The sequence below is a fragment of the Chelonia mydas genome, chromosome 1 (assembly GCF_015237465.2).
Source record: "Chelonia mydas isolate rCheMyd1 chromosome 1, rCheMyd1.pri.v2, whole genome shotgun sequence".
Lineage (NCBI taxonomy): Eukaryota > Metazoa > Chordata > Testudines > Cheloniidae > Chelonia > Chelonia mydas.
The window spans coordinates 342,245,556-342,267,210 of record NC_057849.1 but is presented as its reverse complement, the minus strand read 5'-3'; the positions used below and the strand labels follow the sequence as shown (position 1 = coordinate 342,267,210).

Sequence of the window (21,655 nt, the reverse complement as noted above, 5' to 3'; positions counted from 1 at the left end):
AGTTGTTTACTGGATACAACTTTAGGGAAATGGGAATGAAGTGGAATGTGAATACTGAAAACGTTTGCATCATGTGACACTTACTATGACTGAAAGTGAGGGTTTAATGCTCTTTATCAGTGTGTGCTGTCTTTAATTGGAGTCCAGTAGCTTCTTTTTGAATTCTCGTGCTCTCAGTTTTGGCAGTCTTCCCATTCTAGGCTGGCAAAGTGTGAAACTTACTTTTTATTTCACTGACCATTCTAAATGCTTCGACTGGAATAAATCCTGGATGTTGATCCATTTCAGCTCAAATGCACGAGACTCTTGTATTCCATCAAAGTGAGGAAACATTTGTAGCTTTGTTTAAAGCAACTAAAACTGATTACAAATTTCACTAGTTTATACAATATTGTGAGCCTGAATCTGGATTGCCTCTCTTACAGCTTTTGGGTGGCTGCCCTTCCATGCTTCTGTTTAATCATGGAGTTGCTCTAAGAAACTCTCCATTTCCCGATAGTTCAGTCTTTGGCTATACCAAACTTTCACTTTTGAGGCAAGTTATCAAACAGTCCACCATCTCCTAATAGTGGAGGAGTCAGCTAGACCTGGTCTAACTGAACATTATAATGCAGCACTTTCATTTTATGTTAGTTGGAACAAGAATGATGGCACCTTGGGTCCATTTTGTGACTGCAGATAGCAATCACTGGGATAAGATTGCATGAAGTGTTGCAGTATTGTTTTTGCGGCCTAAGTATTGCTCAATTTCAACAAGCCTTTTACAATGCTTGGTGGGACAGATTGCAGTGGTTTAAACAGCTCATCTGGAAAATGGTGTATTTCACCAGTAATAAACGGTTCAGGTGCCTTTCGTGAATTTAGTTAAGCTGCCATGGTCATAATCCTGGATTGCCTTTTAACGTGTCTGAAGAAGTTTTGTTATCTACCTATAACGAATCCATAAGCATTTGCAAGTCGCATACTGCACCAAGACAGGTTTCAGAGTAACAGCCGTGTTAGTCTGTATTTGTAAAAAGAAAAGGAGTACTTGTGGCACCTTAGAGACTAACCAGTTTATTTGAGCATGAGCTTTCGTGAGCTACAGCTCACTTCATCCGATGAAGTGAGCTGTAGCTCATGAAAGCTCATGCTCAAATAAACTGGTTAGTCTCTAAGGTGCCACAAGTACTCCTTTTCTTTATACTGCACCAAGGCACTGTTTTGTGTTACCTTTTGAAGAGTCGTGATATATAGAGCACCCACTTCTGCCTGCTCAAGCCTTGAAAAGTTAATTGAAAATAGGCATGCTGCATGTGTACAACATGCCTTTCAAATGCTTACCTTGTTCAGATATAATGAGGCCATAGCTCGTCCTTGAGAATTAAAGACCGTGACAGCTTGCGTTGGATGCACTTTTAGGGCTTGTCTTTGCTGCAAAGTTAACTTTAGTGTTGCCTCAAACTAGAGTCTTGTCTACACACACAAGCCCTTAACTCAGGCCTGGTGGTGCTTTTAACTTGATTTGGCTGGCCCAAGAGGGAGGATAGGCTAAAACATTAGTGAGCACAACTTGTCAGCTGATAACATAACCACTCTGTAGTGTAGACGTAGGCTAGTGCTACCCAAGTGCTGCTCATCCTCCCAGTTCCTTCACACACTTTGCCCCATGTGCTCAGAAAAAACAGACCAGTTATCTCATGATTTGCTGAGAGAGAATTCACTGAGCAGTTCTGTTTATTGCAACACACACAGCCCTGGGATGTGTCCCCAGAAGTCTTAGTGTCGCAAACAAATGAGTGCAACACTGGTGGAGATGCAGCAATTTGAGTGCTGTGGCAACCAGTGTGGTTGCTCTGACTCAAGGTAGATAAACTCGAGAGGAGTAAGTGGAGTGTAGATAGCTTGAGTTAACAGCAGTGAAGACATGCCCTAAGAGGGAGTGTCTCGCATGTGTAGAGAATGAGAATTCTTGTGGCCAAACTTGATGCAACTTAACGGGGAAGACGTTCTTCAAATGCGCAAATGGCAGCTAGAAGCCTAAGTGCTTCTGACTTTGAAAATCTCCCTCTATCTTTCTGGGACTGCAACTAGGGTGACCAGATAGCAAGTATGAAAAATCGTGACACTTTTTTTCTGGGCGGGGGTGGAATTGATACCTATATAAGACAAAGCCACTAATATGAGGCTGTCTGCTCACCCTAACTGTAACAAGTAGACCTTAAAGGCTGCTACTGACTCTTATCTTGCCCCTATTCTTTCCTTTTTACATACTGCAGCTTCTTTCAAAGGCGTAATGAACAAACTGTCAAGTGAATTGTCTGAAACTACTGTCTATGCAATAGATCAAAGCAAACCATAAGCATTTTGTGTCCTGTACACACAGATCTGGATAAACTCAGTGGATTGTGGGGAGGGGATGTTGAAACTTGAGAACTAGAATTCCAATTTCAGGAATTGCTTCTGTAACACAATCCTTTCTAGGCCAGTAACTGAGTCTCCAACTAGAGAAGGTGAGTGAGGTAAAATTCTAAAATGCACATGGGAGGGGTTGGAAACTAAACGGATGTGATTTGTTTGCAGGGGAAACGTCTTTGTTTAAGCCTGTGAAAATAAAATAGAACAAAAATAATCTAAAACCTCCACTTTTGCTTCCATGGTCAGAGGAAAACTTCCCCCACTTTGATCACCCCTCTGGTAAGAGTGCTCCCACAAGCAGCATTCTTTACGGTGGCGTGGCATTTTTTTTAACCAGGTGTGCTTAAAATGCAGTTAGCATTTCTGAGCCTAGAGCTGCAGGCAGCCATCTTGCTGAAAAGATTATCACCTGTGACTGGCATTCTGAGGGCCCTATGAAAGAGATACTAACCCAGTCTCCATCCTGCTTCAACAGTGAGTTCCGACTGCTTAAACCATTGTTAACCGTCGTTAAAGCGAGTTAAAAACTGATTTAGCCTCGCCTGCCTGCCTGCAGCTCTAGGCTCAGAAAGAACTGTATTGAAAAGCCTTGAAATGTGTTTTATTTGCCGTGACAAGGAGTTCTTACCGTGTGAACACCGATCCTGCTTGGCTGAGCAGAGAGAATGCAGCTTTCCTTTAAAATTGGACACCTGTGGAAGTTCTATGTCAGCTTCCAATAAAACCTGATGATTTAGAGCAATAACATGGCTGCCTTTGTGTGGCTCTTAGGGCTATTTTTCATTCCTATCCTGGGATTAAACTCCACCACACTGCATTCGAGTTTGCTTGTTGACTAATTTCTAATCCCCTGGACTCTTGATCAGGAGTATTTTTCATTCTCTGTTTACAGACACCTGATAGCTACAGGGCAGTAAGATATAAGTAGAATGTCCATCTGTGAAGCTTGGGTAATATCTTGCTGAGAAGCTCCTCCCTCTGGCTGCTGGGAAGACAGTGTGTGTTGAGGCTCCTATCAAGGTGCTGTTCCCTGGACCCTGCTCAGGGTCTCCATCTTCTGTATCTGTCTGCAGCTAGTAGCTGGCTGGGGATGGAGAAGTCACGTTTCTGGACTGGACAGAGCTTGCCAGAAAGAGCTTTATTCCTTCCCCACATCCCAAGCCTCACATCCTAGATGTGGGGTTGGCAACATCATGCCTCTTTAGGGACAAGGGGGTTTATCCTCTTCCCCTGCAAATAGCTCCAGCCACTTGCACCTCAGCTCTTCCCAACAAGGGGATGAAACAGATGTGATTCTGATCAGTTTCACTTCTGTCCACAGGGTTCCCAATAGCAACCGTGAAACTGACCAGGTTCTTGTCTGCTTCTTGGGACAGCTAAAGCACAGTAGCAAGCTGGAGTGTTGTCTCCACAGATTTAGGAAGACAGCACTGCATCAGTTCCCTCTGTGACGATAACTACCAGGGCACTAGGCTTAGTAATTCAGTTTAAGAACAACAAAACTTAAATTCTGCAGAAATTGATGGTTTAGGCCCCTTTCACTCACTAGGAAAAGTTTAATTTGAGTCGATTAATTATTGTTTTTCAGTTAAGCTCTGCTTTAACAACTCAGTCCTGTTAAAGGGACACTGACTGGATTTCCGGCACTTGGTCTCAAAACCAAGATTAAAGTGGCCTCTCTTTTGAAAATGAAAATCCTAATGGAAGAGTTAAAGGATACTACGCGAACACCATATAGTACCTCTTCGTAAATCCTAACTAGGGGAGAGATTGTTAGCTTATGGGGCAGTTACTGCTCTGTTGTATATGTCTGGCCAGTGGCAGGATGCCAACGTTTCTTTTCCTGAGATTAAAAAAAGATAATAAAATGGAAGGCAAATTGCTTTGTCCACTAAACTTGTCTTGCTGCTCTGCCTGAGGTCCCTCTTACTGTACATTTTTGCTGCCTGTATTCAGTGGTTGAGTTGCTTTTCTTTGTGCCTTGCAGTTCAATTATATATGAGGAAAAATTATACAGAGTGGTTGAAATATGGGTGGGAAAAAATTCAGTTGACTTTAGAATGCAGTCACGTCATGGAAAAGTGACTTGATTAGTCCTAACTTAGAACCCTTTTGAGGTATGGCCATGTGGCAGTATTTCAATGTCACGCTGTTTGCCTGAATTCTTCTCCTCCTCTGAAAGTTCCTGATGCCTTGCTTGGTTTTATGTCAATCAAATTAGCTTTGGAGCCTTGAAACTGGGAAAGCAGAACTGACAGTCCGCTCTGCTGTTCAGAACTTTGTACTTTGAAGCTATTTTGTGTAAATCATTTTTTTTTCCCCTTTGGTGCATAAATTTCAATCACTTCCTTTTCTGATATTCATTGCAATGAACCTAGCAATATGCTTCATATTATACTTGCATAATGCAGGTGACAGGGTAAAAATTGGAAACTTTATATCCGATGTCTCGTACTGGAGTTTTCGTCTCTCTCGTACTTGGGTGCAAATTGATCTAAGGCTTAGCAGAAATGGTGTTTATCAGAGGGTATGAGTCAGTTTGTTCTGCATAGCATGGCTATGCCCTGTCTTTTATACCCCCATTGTATTGTAATATCATGCCATCTTTTCCCAGACATCTGAGAGTAGAAAGGGCTAGTACATTATGAAGGATTGGTTGCCTAAGGAGCCCAGGCGGGGAACATTCTTCTCTCCAAAGCCTTTGGCTTCACATATACTTGAAGCATACTTCTAAGCAAAGTAAAGAGGGGCTCTGGGTTCCCCAAGCGTTACCTGTTTGCATAGAGTGGCAATCCTGTACTTTAGCTTCCAGATTACTGCTCTAACAAGATTTGCTAAAAGAAGTAAAGGAGATAGTGGTAAACTGGCGCTAGTCTAAGATTCAGTTATTGTCAGCTGGTGGGGTGGTAGTTATATTACTAGAGTACGCGGAGGAACCAGTCTGAATTGAGGTCCCCATTGCAGTGGACTCCATCAACATAGTAAAAGGCAGCGCTCTGCCCTAAAGAGCTTTCTAACTCCTTCAAAAGACAAAGCAACCAGGTAGATGCTGTCCACAATGGAGAGGGTATGGGTGAGGGGTAATAAGAATGGGAATGCATTGGTACCCAGATTAGCAGTGTGTATGAGGGATAGGTGTCAGGGTGTTTTAAAGATGCAAATGAAAAGTTTAAGGAGTAGCTGTATAGTCTGAAATTGAACTGTTGGTTCTGAACTGGCAAGAACCTATTTGGATGGTAATGTTGGCTTCTGATGTCTTTTTCTGTTTATCTTGGCAAATAAACCTTTCTCTGTTTTTAATCTCTTTATGAGAGATCTTGGAATGACTCATACAGATATGTGGATCCAATCCTGCTGTTGCTTATTTATGCAGAATACCCATTAACTCCATTGGGTTCTGCGTATGCCTAACCAAGGATGGAATTTGGACTCCAATCTATTTGTATCTAAGCACTCCTTTGACAACTTCCTGGTTGATCTGTAGTTAATCTGGAGCTTTATTAAGGGTTAGTGAGTTTTATTTTACTAACTTTAAAGGTGAACTGGAAAGAATGTTTGCTTTTTTTCATGTTTGCTTTGATATTCAAAAGTTTGAGATTTTTAAAAAATTTTCTTTTTTGCTTGTCTTTTACACACAAATACAGGTGGTTTATCGTCTTCTTTTCCCTGGAAGACTCTATGGACAAATGGAGAGATGGTAGAATTATGTTATCAAAAATACCAAGGAAGTAAAGGGGAAGTGATATTTATTCAAGCTCTAAAACCAATTTAATTCAATGCCTGACAAGCAGTTGAAGGACAAGTTTTTTGTTGTTGAAAAGATTCCATGCCCTGGACCTTCCAGTTCTTTGTCCTCTAAAGAAACCTCCAGCAAAAAAATGAACAAGGAAGAGAAGATGCTTCTGACTTTAAACAAATGAATCAAAAAACTGCTGTTAGACCGTATTCATTATAAGCAAACCAAAATGATCGATGTTTCAGTTTTTCGTTTGCAGATCACCTTTAAAGTATCAGATAATCTTAATTCAATAGAGTAATGTAGATTTGAGACCAATAGCCTTTTGGTTACTGATTTAATACATGTATCAAGTGACTCTTGTTTGTGCACTAACATTTGGTATAGTTTCTTCATTGGCTAATAAAATTTTATTGAACAAGGACAGCAGTATTGTATAGGAGGCCAGTCCTGGTAGGCAATTGTCTTTCATGGTGGTAATGGCCAAAATGCAGCCTGTATGCAGTTTTCAACTTACCACTGTCGCGTGCAAAAACCTCTTACTTTGTTCAACACACATGTTAGTGTATGTTACTCAGCTCTGCAAAGCATTTCAGTTACTGTAAATGCTTCCTTTGCAGTTCCAGAAGCATGAAACCTTGTCAGCAATGCAGAGTAAAATGTTAAGTGTGAGGGGGAATTGAAAAGGGAAGTTGGTCACATTTGTTCTGTTATACTCAAGCTTGGGTCTCAATACCTGGAAGAGATTTGACAGATGGTTAAAATGGGAGCCATGTCTGTATCAACAGAATTTGAATGAATTTGGCTTGATGTTTATTTGGCTTGACTGGTATCATCTGATAATAAGCGTGGATCAAACCCACTTTTTCTTTGAGTAATTCTCACCCCAGTGCTGAGATCCCATCGCTAAACCTATTTGTTGACTAATCCAAATTTAACCAGTTGGCTTGGATTAGCGTCACACATTAATCCTGTTGGCCCTGTAACATAGGGTGTGTTAAAAATACATAACTGCATCAAACCATTCCAATGATTTGCTGTAGGGATACAAATGGAACTTTTAACAGACTGTCACATCTTGTTAATTTCCGTAATGCTGCCAAATTCATGAACACATTGGAAAGACACCTGGGGCTGGTGAACTTGAGATATGTTCCAATAACTGTAGTTATTGAATGTGTCAGGATTATACTACTTTCCACTAATCTAGTCCATATCTGGTGATTTCTCCCTGTGGTGAAGAGATTGATTAATGCAGATAACTGAAAAACATGATTCAGAATACAGAGTAGCAACTGTTAGTCTGTATTCACAAAAAGAAAAGGAGGACTTGTGGCACCTTAGAGACTAACCAGTTTATTTGAGCATGAGCTTTCGTGCCGCAAGTACTCCTTTTCCTTTTGATTCAGAATAGTATCATAGGGATCTCTCTCATCAGTGTAATGCACACCTGTGCCACAGATGGAGCTAATGACAAGATTTTTCACCAGTTCATTGGGTTTTATCTCCCACTTGCTGCTCATTGGCTTTGTGAGTGATGAGTGCTATGAAAAGCAGTTTGAATCCTAGAAACAACATAAAACAGCTGATGAGTTTTAGCCACAAGATGGCAGCACTCCACTACAGATTACTGAATTTGATCAGAACAAGTAAAAAGAAAAGGAGGACTTGTGGCACCTTAGAGACTAACCAATTTATTTGAGCATAAGCTTTCGTGAGCTACAGCTCACTTCATCGGATGCATCCGATGAAGTGAGCTGTAGCTCACGAAAGCTTATGCTCAAATAAATTGGTTAGTCTCTAAGGTGCCACAAGTCCTCCTTTTCTTTTTGCGGATACAGACTGACACGGCTGCTACTCTGAAACCTATCCGAACAAGTGTACGCTACACAATAGTTGTACCTTAATCTGGCAGACTTGGAACCAGTTTAAGCACATCTGCTTCTTTTGGGTGATAAAACCTGTTAACCTTTCTGGACTGATAGTTTACACCATCGTTAGTGATGATGCTTTATATTTTTCCTGATTCTTAACTTGCTGCTGTTATTGCTGAGTGTATGTATCTGACTCATTGCTGGTAATTGTGGTAACAGGCTCTAAGAAGAAAATACGATTGGTCCTAATTAGACGCTTCCCTCGATCTCGTCCCATCCTAAAGGTCCGTAAGAGGTCTTTCAGAGCAGGTGGGTGGCGCTGATCACCGATCACTGTGTGGGTGATGGGAACCTCTTCTAAATTCTGCGCTTTCCAAATGCTGCTTAAGGAGTGCTTGTGGTTTGGGTGTGTGTAAGCACAGGTGTTTAAAGGTGTGCTTGGTTCATAGCAGTATGTTGCTTGCTGATCTGACTTTCTAAAATGGGGAGTTTTGTGAATTGCATCTTCGAAACAAGAGCACTTTTGTACTCTTGCCAAATCACCTTGATGTGACCTCTATCCTGTGTCGAAAACTGATAATTGAAATGCGCTAGATCCAGTCATCATGAGACCTGCTACATGTGCCTTAGGACCTCGGCTTCATTCAGCAAATGGGCAGTTGTTCAATGTTTCTCTTTGCTCTCCACATTCAGTATCAGGCCCCTGCTCTCATTTACTGTACACTATCCAAAACCTGCACTGAATACAAAATTAATCATTTCCTCTTGGGCATCTCTGTGGCGGTCTCCCCATAGGATTTGTGTTTCATAAACACTGATGAAGTTATCTTTGACGCTCTTGTGAGATTACATGGTGGCATTCCCATTTTGCACGTGGGAAACTGAGAGATTAAGGCCAAAATTTCCAAATCTCCTAGGAGCTGCTAGGAAGCCCAGAGATGGAGCATCCTCAATAAAGAATGTTTGGCGAATGTAGCTGCTAAACTCTGACTCTCTGAGCATGTGTGAACTGGAGTTTTTTTCAGTTTAACTTGGTCAGATTTGGGCAAATTCTCACAGGCACGGAAAAAGGCACATCCTTGACCCAGGGTGACCTTCCTGCCAAATGTCATCTCCCTGTGCCAAAAGCATGATGGGGCTCCAGCTTCTCAGTGATGGCTGGAAGAATTTTTTTTTTTTTTTTAAAGGCCCAAACACTGTATTTTTCCCCTACTCTCTTTCTTGGAAACAGCTGAACTGTTCTAGCTGAAATTTATATATAGAAAAGCCAGAGGCAAACACCTGGCATGGGAAATTTCAACTCGAAGGGCTAAAATTAAGTCAAGTTATCAGACACTGGTTTTGGTTATTTATAAAGGAAAGTGTCAGGCAATCTGAGTTATAGGTGATACTATCTTCACTGCCTATCCTAGTGTCAGCAAGCTGGGACTTCGCTCTTATATGGGTGTAGTTCTTGTATGTTCAGCTCCAGAGCACCTGACTGCTGGAATAAATTGGCCCACTGAGTTAGAAATGCAGTTAAAAGGCCTTTCCCTGGGTAACAGCCCTTTATTCTGAACTCTTTCTACATTTGCTTATCCAGAATGTTGTTGGAAGAGGGGCTCCTAGGGAGAGACTTCCTGCAGTTAGCTTTCCTTGCGACAGGCGGCTCTGGGGATGTTTTGAAAGCCGCAGACAGTGATGCTTACCAGTGGGCATTTCAGCAAAATGGTGGAGTTAGAGAAACACAACCAGCTATTTTAGCCACGTCGTCCGTGGCTCCAGGTCATGAGGAGGAAGTATCCTGTCTGGTCATAGCTGCAAGGCTAGGCCTGATTCGCCATGTGTATTGAACTAAAACAAGCTGGGCATTGTTTTCGGATCGCTTGTCCGTGGGCAGTGAAGATTTCTAGTGTCACTCTCCAGGAAGACAGTGGCTGTCCCAAGTCTTAGCCTGTGGTCTTTAATCTGTCAGGAAGATGTAAAATTGCCTCTGCTACCGAGCTTATTTTTGTTTAGCACTCTCCTTCCTCACCCCCACATTTTAGCCACTAATCTGAGAGGGATTCATGTGTTGGCCTGTGCTGGGGTTCCCTTCTGTGTGAGTGTGGAGTGGGGCACAAGGGCAAAGGGGGGCGTACAGGAGAGTGAATCTGAACCTGAGTTAATGACAGGTCTGTTGCATGGTGGCAAAGTTGTTGCTGCCTAGTAGTAGGAATGAGGCCTACGCAGAGCATGGAGATCCAAATTTTATTTGGCACCAGCATGATCTTCAGTATGTGGTGTTGTCTTGGATTTGCCCGCGCCCTGCCCTTTTTACCTTCTGCTCTAGGGAAGGAGCAGGCATGCGAAGGTCTTCCATTTGGGGAGGTACGTGTCCATTGCCTACCCTTTCCTGTAGCCTGTGTTCTCTCTTGGGTTCCCGACTGTGCTCCAGGCAGTATTATTAAGGCCTTTGTGTTGGTCTTCCAGGGGATTGCTACTGTGCTGTTCTGAAGCTTAATTTAGTTAACTGTTTAACTCCGTCCCATAGATGTGCAAGGTGCTTCAGACACACACAAGCGACAAGTCCCTGCCTGAAACACAGCCCCACAGGAGCGAACGATAAAGCGTAGTGTAGGAATTAAGGAAGAAGTGAGGCTAAATCATGATGTGTTCACTGTTCCCTCTCAACATTTTACTATAAACCTTTGGGACAGTGTCCGGAATGAAATCCGAAAAAGGGAGCTCTGAGGAAGGGTTTGAAAGATCATGGAGTATAACAGAGCATCTGAATAGGCAAGGTCCAGTTGGACGAGTAGAGTAGTCTAGGATGAGATGTAACATGCAGGCCCTTGAAGACAAGTTGTTGAGAGAAGACCTTTGCAGAGAGGTGGATCTTCTCATAATGGAAATATCAACTCCTTAGCACGTGCACGCACACAAAAAATAATAAAAATTGCCGTTTAACTCTAGCTGTTACAGTTGGAAGCTGAAATTTCATCCACTGCAGCGTCCACCTTTGATCCCCCAAAACATGCAAACCTAGCTCCTTCCTTCCTTCCTTGGCTCCCCAAACCTTGCTGACCTTGCTTTCTCCCTTCTGTATATGCTTAGTAAAAATAACTTCTTCCTGCTCCAGGCCACCGAGCCCCACCAGCAAGGAGCGGCCATCGTTGTGTAGCAGATAACGCCAACCTGTACGTGTTCGGAGGGTATAACCCGGACTACGATGAGTCTGGCGGGCCAGAGAATGAAGACTACCCTCTCTTCAGGGAACTTTGGCGATATAATTTTGCGACAGGCGCATGGCACCAAATGGGCACCGAAGGCTATATGCCTAGAGAACTAGCATCCATGTCACGTGAGTACAAGAATCCAGTTGCTGTATGTGAAATCTGTCCTAGTGGAATGCCCTAGTGCTGTGCAGATCCAACTGTGTAAAGACAACGTGGTGTAACTAGAGCACAAAAGAGAAGTGAGAGGGCTGTGCTCTGTTTTGACTCTCCCGCGGACATGCTGTGTGTCTATGGGCAGGTCACTGTTACTGTTGCCCTCTTTCACCTCACCCACCTGCTTCCTAATCAGCGTTTTTAAAGTGCCTGCCATAAATCTAAAACGCGTAGTGATTCTGGGTGCCCACTTGAGACAACTTGACAGCGCCTGACTTTCAGAGGACAAGTGCCCAGCGCTTGCTGAAAATCAGCCCTCTCTTAAGGCATCCAAAAATTGACCTCCCAAATCACTAGCTGCCCTTGAAAATGTAGGCCCCGTCACCAAAGCATGCAGGCTCTTAGCCTGGGCCTCCTTACCTTTCTCCTATGCAGCACTCCAAGAAACGTTAGCTCTTCGTCCTCTCAATAGAGACAATAATAGTGCGGTCCCTTTCCATTCTCCCAGAGCAGCGTGTGACCCAAACCTGTGCTCCTTTTTCCTAGTTGTGTTGCATGGGAACAACCTGTTGGTATTCGGCGGCACCGGGATCCCATTTGGGGAGAGCAACGGGAACGACGTCCACGTCTGCAACGTGAAGTACAAGCGATGGGCCCTGCTTAGCTGCCGAGGGAAGAAACCCAATCGAATATATGGACAGGTACCAAGTGAAACCTAGGGTGCAAAGGCAACCCTTATTAAATAGCCTTCTAATGCCCCAAGTGGATGGGGTGCAACTCTGCCCCACTTCGCTTAGAAGATATGCATGTGCGAAGCTGCCTGTTCGTTGGACGTTCAGTGGTTCTTTGTCTAGTGCCTCCCCCCTCCCCTCTGCTTGTGGCCAGGCCTGTTGTCCTTCGAAGGGTGTGTCTACACTTAAAGCATTACAGCAGCACAGTTGCAGCGCTTCAGGGTAGACACTCTCTACAGCGACAGGAGGGGTTCTCCCGTTGCAATAGTAATTCTCCTCCCCAAGAGGAGACGGTGTGAGGTGGACAGAAGAATTCGTTCGTCGACCCTGCAGTCTACGCCGGGGGTTAGGTCGGCATAGTTACGTGTCTCAGGTGTAAAAAATCCACCCCTTCTACCCCCCTCCCAAACGACAAAGCTAGGCCAATGTAAGTTCCCAGTGCTGACCAGCCCTTAGACTTTGTCAAAGATCAAAAGTATAAGGTCAGAGGCTCGTCGGTGGTAGAGCAATAGGAATTGACGCTTGGAAGTTTTAAAGGAAGTTTTGAATGGAAGTGGATTGGCCAATGCAGTGTTAGTGCATCAAAGTCGACCAATGGAAGGGAGCTTCTGTGGCTGTTTTTTGTCTGTTTCTGTGGTGTGGGAACTTCAGAAGATTTTATGCTCGCAAACCACAATGTCAGATAGAAAAGTCTCTCTCTCATGCATCTAATATTCTTATTTGTAAACCACTCTTGTGGTACCACTCGTGATAAATCTTGGATTAAATAGCCTGGTATGGATGAGCACAACCGATCCCCATATGCGCACACATAGCAGATATCATCTCCACTTGCATCTAGGTACTGTCCCCAAGTGAGGGATGTGTAAAGCATATTCACCATCCCCAGTTTGGCACTCACTGAGCTGCAAGATACTGCCTGTGTGCCAGAGAAGCATCCACATCTCTGCTACAGCCTGGGATCATTTCTGCCACCTCCTTCTGACCACACCTTTGCCCAACGCTGTAAATGGATGGACATTTAAAACACTCTTGAATTGTAAAGGCTGCCTCATCTGCTATCTTGCATGTGTTTTTTTCCATGCCCAGGGTTTTCATCCTTGTCACTGATACGTGCTAACTATATGTATGTGATAAAAAGCTAACCATTCTGGTCGTTGGTCAGCCCTGTACGGACTCACAAGGTTAACTGTGGTTGGACTTGAACATTCAAACAGCCCCTAGTGCACTGATCCGTCTTTTTTTTTTTTTTTTTTTTTTTTTAGTGCATTCAGAATTCAGCAGTTCTCAACGCCTTGCTTGCTATTCAGACTGTCACTTTCCCTCTTTAAATCCTTCCACTTCATTTTGCCTCTCATATCAAATTTAAGCTTCTCAGTGTGACACTGGGAATGTTCTATAATATTTTTTCTGAAGCCGGTGTGTGCCTCAGTTTCCCCAATGCGCTGCAGGGTTTCCTGGGGGTGGAAAGGGTGGTTTGCTCTCTGCAGAGGCTCAGAGACACAGGTTGGAATGGCTTCTGGCTGTCTGGAGCTTAGGACCCATATCAGTGGAGTATCTGAGAAGACTGGCAAATCAATCATCAGGACTTTGATACCTAGCAATCAACGACCTTAGATGGCCCACCTCTCTGCAGGAAGCCAGGCAGTGTTTGCCCAGGTGGAGATCAAAGGACTGGGAAGGCGCTAGGGGGTGGTTAAGGGTTGGGTGCTGAGGACTTCTGGGGACACACACCTGAGCTGGGACAAAGAGGTCAGATGGACTGTGCTATACTTTGCTTTTCTCTGTGCTCCCCATGTTCCCATCAACTAGTAAACTCTTCGGTGTTACAGTGCCAGCTTAGTGTCACTGCAAATGCTGATGGAGGAGGTTCTTTGCTCCCTACGATTGTGCAAGTCTCCCTTAGGGGTCTGCCTCAGTTGGACTCGCTAAACGGAGCTCCCAATATGCAGCAGGGCTGCTGATGGCCCTGCTGTCCAGTCTGAGGAGGCGGTGAAGCTCTGGAGCAAGCGTGAGACCCCTAGAGGTCTAGCACACTGAAGGGGTTCTGCCTAGAGACTGTTCCAAAGCTGGGGCCGTAGCACCAATCTTGTGGATCTGTGACACTCTTCTTCCCCTTCAGGGCACTGCTCCATATTACTTGGCTACTCTCATTTCTTACCACTCTGCCAGGAATCCTGTCTCATGCTCCCCATCGCTGCTCATTGCCTTCTCCCATGCTGCTCCATAGGCTCAGAACTCCTTTAGCCCCATGCTCCAGGTGCCCCTCTCCTTTCAAGTCCCCGTCAAACTCCCTCCTGCTATAAAGGCTGCATACGATAACCTCACCCTACAGTGCGCTTCAAGATAGAACCAGTGCAGTAGGGGGTTGCCTATTTAAAATGTAAGCCCCTCTGGGTAGGACTCAGTATGTTGGTGATTAACTGCTGCTGAGGGACCAGTCTGGAGGGCCTCAGCGTTACACTAAAATGAAAAGCCTTGTTCTAAACCAACTTCTCGCCTTCCCTTTGTTGGGTCTGTTCATGCGAATGTCGTCATTGACTGACCAGTACTGAGCCAGCGACATGCTGGTTTATGGGCTTTGATATGGGTCTTTCTCCATGAAGGTGCACTCATTTCCCAGTGTGGAAGCCACCCCCACCTGCTTTTCTCCTGTCCCCATTTTCTGGGAAGTAGCTACCTGGCCACCTCTACACTGACTCCATTAGGCCCTGTTGAGCAGCTCCTGGCTGCCTCTTCCCCTCCTCTGCTGCATCACTTCTGGAAATGTGGTTTTGTAAGTGATAAAGGGCCAGTTCTCTAGCGTATACAGGGGTCATGAAGAACGGGAAATCTCCCCTTCCTTCACTCACTGAACTAACATGTCACTTCTAATAGGCCTGCCTTCTTTCTTTCCTTATCTTCCAGGCTATGGCTATCATTAATGGATCCCTATATGTTTTTGGAGGAACAACTGGTTACATTTATAGCACAGATCTACATAAATTAGACCTTAACACTAGGGAATGGATACAACTGAAACCAAACAACATGCACTGTGACATGCCAGAGGAGAGGTGAGACGCTGATGGTTTTATATTCCCTGCGAGCTTTCGTTTGTTCCAAGATGCGTATTTTGAAAGGAAATTTATGGTAGACTTGATACGAAAAACTACTCTGCTCTAATGGCAAATGCATTATCTCAAGAGGGCTTTGACTAGGGAACACACTGTAACTTGTCTGAAGTGGGAGAAACTGGAAGAGCTAATGGACACGTTTATTAGCAATAGTCGTGTGTGTCTGAAGACTTGCACTTCTGGTGTATGGATCCCAGGATGTGGCAAACGCCTCAGTCTTCACACTAAAACTAGACTGTGCAACACAAGAACAGTTGCAGTGCTCTGGGCTGGCTGGTTGGTGAAGTGTGGGGGAGGGAAGGAAGCTGTATGTGACCCATCTCTCCTCTGATCCTGTAATGTGATGTCAGAGATCAGAAGAAGATCAAGCTAGTTTTATGCAGGACAGTTGCAACAATACCTTACTTCTCTCAGGGTTGGGTTTGCTGTCTGGGTTGCTTGTGAAAGATCCCAAAGCGCCCAAGTAAAACTCCTGCCGCTGGATACTGCTTTAGGACAACAGGTAGGCTGTATCAGCCTAAGCCACTCAAGCTAGTCATGTTTAGAATAGCTTTTAGTGCTGGACTGCAAGGGAGTTATCAACTTCTTGTGATGCTAAATGGACCTGGCTTTGCACCCTCAGGTACAGACATGAAATTGCACATGATGGGCAGAGGATTTATATCTTGGGAGGTGGAACTTCCTGGACTGCTTATTCCTTGGATAAGGTAAAGAGATCAAAATAAATAAATGAAAAGACCTAGGCATTTGGCAGTGGAGGGTTTGAGACAGAGCAGGGCACAATCAGCACTCTCTTCATCCCCAGCATGCCATCCTAGTTTGACACTAGGGAAGGTGATAAGAACTGGGATAACCAGAAGAAGGGAGAACAGCCTGTTATAAGAGTACTCCTAGGGAAATTCGGTGCAGCTATGCATGCGCAGAATTCATGTCCTGTGCAGATTTCTTTGCTTCCCTGCGGATAAATGACTTTCTGATGGGGAAGCAAAGGGAGGCCACCAGAGCGGTCATGCGCCCCTCCCCAGCAGCATAAGCGCATTGTTTCAGGCAGCCAGCAGAGACGTAAATCACTGCGGGGGATGCCCCGAGAACAGGCCCGGCACTTGTGCTGTGTCAGGGTCAGGTGCAGCCTCACTGCCAAGTCCATGTCCTGGGGGGCTGAGGGACTGCAGGGTGATGTCCCACCTCTGTGCAGCCGGTCGCCTGTGCTCCCCACTGCCATGTTGGAGCCTCCACATTTATTTATTGACCAATAAAATTTGCAGAATTTTTTTTTTTTGGTGGCGAATTCCCTCGAGAATATAAATGGCGGCGTGATTAAAATGTTGACTTGTGAAGGAATGCGTGTACTACCAATTTGTTGTGTTGAATCCCAAATTAAGAAGTCATTTGGTAGATTCTCAACAACCACAGCAATTTCCCAAAGTAACTTGTAGTTCTGTTGAGAAGGATCAACTTAATGTGGTTAAAAGGAAATGATGTTCTGCTCGAGCATCTTTCCAGACGTACCATCTGTGCCAAAATAAGGAGGCATTGATTCATTAAAAGGAACAGAATGATACTGGGATTCAGGTGTGTGTGTCTGACTCTCTCCTATACTCCACCCCCGACTTGTGCTCCGTTTCTAATGGTAAATACTTTGTCTTCACTTCCTCTTTTTGTGGAGCAAATAGGTTTTAGATGCCAAGACACTTGATGGACAGGGAGAGGACTCTAAATGATGCTACATTTTCAAAAACTTTTTCTTTGTCACTGTTCAAATGATTTGTCCTCATCTCCGTTCTTTGTGCTTCGTATCTTTCTTCCTAGATAAGTATATCTTGATGCAACTAACTACTGCTGGGAGGGGGGAGAGGGGGAAATGATGTTAAACTCTGCACTTCTTGCCTTCAACTGTGGGATTTCCTCCCCCGCCCCCCTCCAGACTAGATTTAACTATAACAGACAGTCGCAACACACAAGTTTGACAGATACTTTTCTGCCTGGGTTTTACTGTGGGCACTATTTTGTGATATCTTTTTGTGTCAAAACCAGGGTGAAAATGATTTAGAGTGGCTGGCAAAGGTAAACCATTCTTGGCACTGCTTTCGGAGTAACAGCCGTGTTAGTCTGTATTCGCAAAAAGAAAAGGAGTACTTGTGACACCTTAGAGAGTAACCAATTTATTTGAGCATAAGCTTTCGTGAGCTACAGCTCACTTCATCGGATGCATGCTGTGGAAAATACAGAAGATGTTTTTATACACACAAACCATGAAAAAATGGGTGTTTATCACTGCAAAAGGTTTTCTCTCTCCCCACCCCACTCTCCTGCTGGTAATTGCTTATGTAAAGTGATCACTCTCCTTACAATGTGTATGAAAATCAAGGTGGGCCATGCTGGAAATGGCCCACCTTGATTTTCATACACATTGTAAGGAGAGTGATCACTTTACATAAGCTATTACCAGCAGGAGAGTGGGGTGGGGGGAGAGAAAACCTTTTGTAGTGATAAACACCCATTTTTTCATGGTTTGTGTGTATAAAAACATCTTCTGTATTTTCCACAGCATGCATCCGATGAAGTGAGCTGTAGCTCACGAAAGCTTATGCTCAAATAAATTGGTTAGTCTCTAAGGTGCCACAAGTACTCCTTTTCTCTTGGCACTGCGTATGGCAGCTGAAGATAGTTTCCTGATGCTTTAATGTGTTGCATACCCTCAATTGTTTCTGTCCGTGTTCAGTGGGACTGAAGGGTGCTCAGCACCAGACCAGGATTGGGTCTTGTGCCAGTAGCTGCCTCTCCCTATTAATTTTATCCTGACAGCACCATATGAGCTAATGTGTCACCTTTGTCCTCCTTAAGATCCATGCATACAACCTTGAAACAAACACCTGGGAAGAAATTGCAACGAGACCTCATGAGAAAATAGGTAAGTCTGGGATTGCAGACCTCTTACTCTTTTATGTAAAATGGATGGCAGGGAAGATTGCCTCCTAGTAGCAGATGGCACTCGGAAATTCAAAGCCTTTTGTAACGCGCCCGTGTACAAACGGGTCTGCTGTACCTAACTCCACTCACTTCATTACTCCAGCAGTTGGAACGAAGTGGTCTGAAGTCTTTTTAGCAGTTTTAACCTTGTCACAAACTAGTAGAGTTGTAATGGTCAACCCCTCCCCGGAGACGGAGCCAGACTGGCTTGTCATTTTCCCGCTCCTCCCAGAAAAGTCACCCCCCCACTTCCAGAGTCTCCTGGCCCCTTTAGCAGTAGGGATCATCCTAGCTTACAGAGCTCTGACTCCTGTCCTCTTATAGCGATCCAGAGATCAGAGCTCGAGGTGGGGGGCTGTGAGATGTTCTCCCCTGCCCCTGAAAAGTGGATTAGACTCACATTAACCACGTTGGCCCTTGTGGCCTATTGCTGAAACCTGAAAAGTGGAGAATTTGGAGATCATGAACGTGGCAGCCATGTGGTGGGGATCTTAAAAAATCAGATTTTTTTTTTCTCCCCCAAATAAAGGAACTGGCTTATATCTGTATGACCCAGCACTGAGCTGTTCAGTGGCATTTAGATTTCTCAGTTTGATATTCATGACCATGCTCTTTTTGCAGGTTTCCCGGCAGCCAGAAGATGCCACAGTTGTGTACAAATAAAAAATGGTAAGAATAGCAATTGATCTGTTTCGATGCCTCATGTACACTTAAAGAGAACTTGCCCCAGCAGTGGTAAGAAATGGAATGGCCTGGTCTCTGTAATATGGGAAATGCTGTCTCAGATCCTACAGGAGACCCAAAGAAAAGCAACATTCGGGGGGGGGGGTGTAATAAAGGGCCCAATCCAGCAAAATACTTGCCATCTTCTGTGGGACTGAGGACACAGCACCTCGTGGGACCAGCACCAGAGACTCTACAGTTTATCAAAAACCTTAACTTTCAGTGTCAGTGAAGTGCCACCAGCAGGAGGCGATAATACACATAGATGTTCACGAGAGAGTTTAGTTACTCCTTGTGCTCAGTGGAGCCAGCTGGATGGAGCTTAAGGAGTGTCTCTTACCTCTCCCGGTCATTTTAATTTCTGGAATATAACATACTTTGTTTATTACAAATGTGATTCTGAAGAGTCCAGAGCTATAATTATATGCAGCATATAAACCACCGTTTTAGGTGGTGATTTGTCTTTGAGTGTATTACAGCCTCAATATACAGCACTGTACGACGTAGCTGATGACATGATCCACACTTACCAATGAGAGCCCTTCCTCCGATCTGTCCTTAACCTCTCTGCCCCAAGACAAGAGGCAGAGTCAAACTTTGAAATGGAGTTCTTTAGAGGTAGAATCATTTTGGGGTTTATCAGGCACAGGGGCCTTTTCGTGATGGCCTATAAAGCTGCGTGCAGATTAGATTAAAAGACAGTATCAGAGTTGAGCCTGGAACCGCTCATGCGGTAACAAATGAGAGGCCATTATATAAGCTTGCAAAGAAAACGCATTGAGCTTTCTTGGCCTGTGGTGGTGGAGGTTTCTGCTCTCTTCTCTCCACCCCCTCCAGGTGATCTTACTAGAAATCTTACTTTGCTCCATTGCAGAGTTTGCAATGTAGCCTTGGAGAGGGGGGAGGGCAAGCATATGAGATCCATACTCGCTCCATGATGAGCGCTGGCCTACAGCCATGAACCGCCTTGTGCATTGCCTCTGACAAAGTTGAGATCCTCTCTGTAGCCCCAGCAGTCCATGTAACGCTTCTGCACTTCTAGTTCAGCAGCAGCAGCCATGCAAGCTGGTTAAGTAATTACTCACGTGCAACTTGAAGAAATTAAAGTCAAAATAGTGACCCTCAACTTCCAAGTCTTTCAACTGAGGCTTACATGTTAAAAGAAATGGGAGCCTAATCAAACCACACCACAATTAACCTAGTCTCAGGTTGATTTTAAGACTTTTTTTTTTTTTTTAAAGCAGCAACCCTTGAGCATGGGCGCTGCACTCGCTTCTCAGGCAGGGGCGATTCTATCTTGTACCTCACCACATAAGCAACTGCTGTAATTGCCATCTGGCTGTTGTGGGCGCAAATGGGCTGGGAGGTGATATGTGCATAAGTGAATGGCAGGGGAGGTGTCCACACAATCTCTGTTAGCTCTGGTCCCTACCGTGATAGTTCTGAGAAGCTCTTCAGAGCTCACATTGATTGTAAAGTGGACATTCTTTCTGGAGCTGTTCTAGAGGACAGGTTGCTGGTTTCAGTTAGTGTGTGTGCTGTAACTCTTAAATGAATTGGCCGTGGCTGATCATCATGCTAGATTGGTCTCTAAGCATTGTGTGGTTGTTGTCCCTTTTCTATAGATGTGTTTGTCTGTGGGGGATATAACGGAGAAGTGATATTGGGAGACATCTGGAAGCTAAATCTTCAAACTTTCCAGTGGGTGAAACTCCCAGCTGTCATGCCTGAACCAGTTTATTTTCACTGTGCTGCTGTCACACCAGTAAGTGGCTGTAGTCTGTCTTTCCCCTATATGCCTTGTTAGATACAGCTTAATTCGTGCACTTACCTGTTCGGACACTTGTGTGGGTCTGCAATATAGATGCCAAGGCCAGAAGGGACCATTGTGATCATCTAGTCTGACTTCCTGTATAACGCAGGCCAGAGAACGTTCCCAATAAAACTCCTAGAGCAGAGCTTTTAGAAAAATATCTCGTCTTGATTTAAAAATAGCCAGTGATGGAGAATCCACCACGACGCCTGGTAAATTGTTCCAGTGGTTAGTTATCCTCACTGTTAAAAATGTACACCTTTATTTCCACTCTGAATTGGTCTAGCTTCATCTTCCAGCCATTGGCTCATGTCAGGCCTTTCTCCGCTCGATTGACGTGCCCGCTATCCAATATGCGTTTCCCACGTAGGTACTTCTAGACTGCAGTCAAGTCAGTCCGCAGCCAGGCTCTAGCCTTGACAGGAGTCTAGCTTTACAATGTATGGCATGGAGCCACTGGCATCAGTAAAGAGGAACATATTCAGTGGGCTTAAACAAAATCCAGTATACAGGGGAGACTAAGGCCAGAGCTGAGTTCCAGCCTTTAGAACAGGAACTCCCTGTCATTCTGACTGTGTACCCGGCGGGGTGCTCTCTGGCTGCCATGGCACACCGCATGCTGTGCTTCCAGAAAGCAGCGAAGCTGTCCTAGTCTTCAGACTGCGTTAGCCCAAAGTAATGATTCTTCTCTGAACATCAGTTGCCCACTCTATAAAAACCAACCTACTGCTGTGGCCTTTGGCCCCTGAGGGACTGCAGGGAGTTGAAGGTGAGCAGGTGTATAAGTGTCTTGAGAGGACTTTCGCTGCGTTAAGTGGGCGAGCATCGGAAAGCAACCTCCAAACCTGCTGGACAATCCAGGAATTAGAAATCATGGATCAGCTGTAGGATCCGTTTCTAACTAGCTATTGCATAAGGATGATTTGGTATCCTTTAAATGACTCA

The 21,655-nt window shown here is 44.5% G+C and overlaps 1 protein-coding gene across 3 annotated transcripts in view; it reads left to right on the top strand.

Annotated features, from left to right (window-relative positions):
• KLHDC10 (kelch domain containing 10) overlaps window positions 1-21,655 on the top strand; it is a 33,063-nt gene that overhangs the window by 4,350 nt on the left and 7,058 nt on the right. The window contains exons 2-9 of one of the 3 annotated variants that reach the window (XM_037889409.1): window positions 8,227-8,316; window positions 11,108-11,329; window positions 11,904-12,058; window positions 14,996-15,144; window positions 15,827-15,911; window positions 18,049-18,115; window positions 18,796-18,843; window positions 20,523-20,662. In XM_037889409.1, the coding sequence (XP_037745337.1) occupies window positions 8,227-8,316; window positions 11,108-11,329; window positions 11,904-12,058; window positions 14,996-15,144; window positions 15,827-15,911; window positions 18,049-18,115; window positions 18,796-18,843; window positions 20,523-20,662 (956 nt within the window). The remainder of the gene's footprint in view (window positions 1-8,226; window positions 8,317-11,107; window positions 11,330-11,903; window positions 12,059-14,995; window positions 15,145-15,826; window positions 15,912-18,048; window positions 18,116-18,795; window positions 18,844-20,522; window positions 20,663-21,655) is intronic. The other 2 variants (XM_037889410.1, XM_037889411.2) reach the window with 2 other exon arrangements.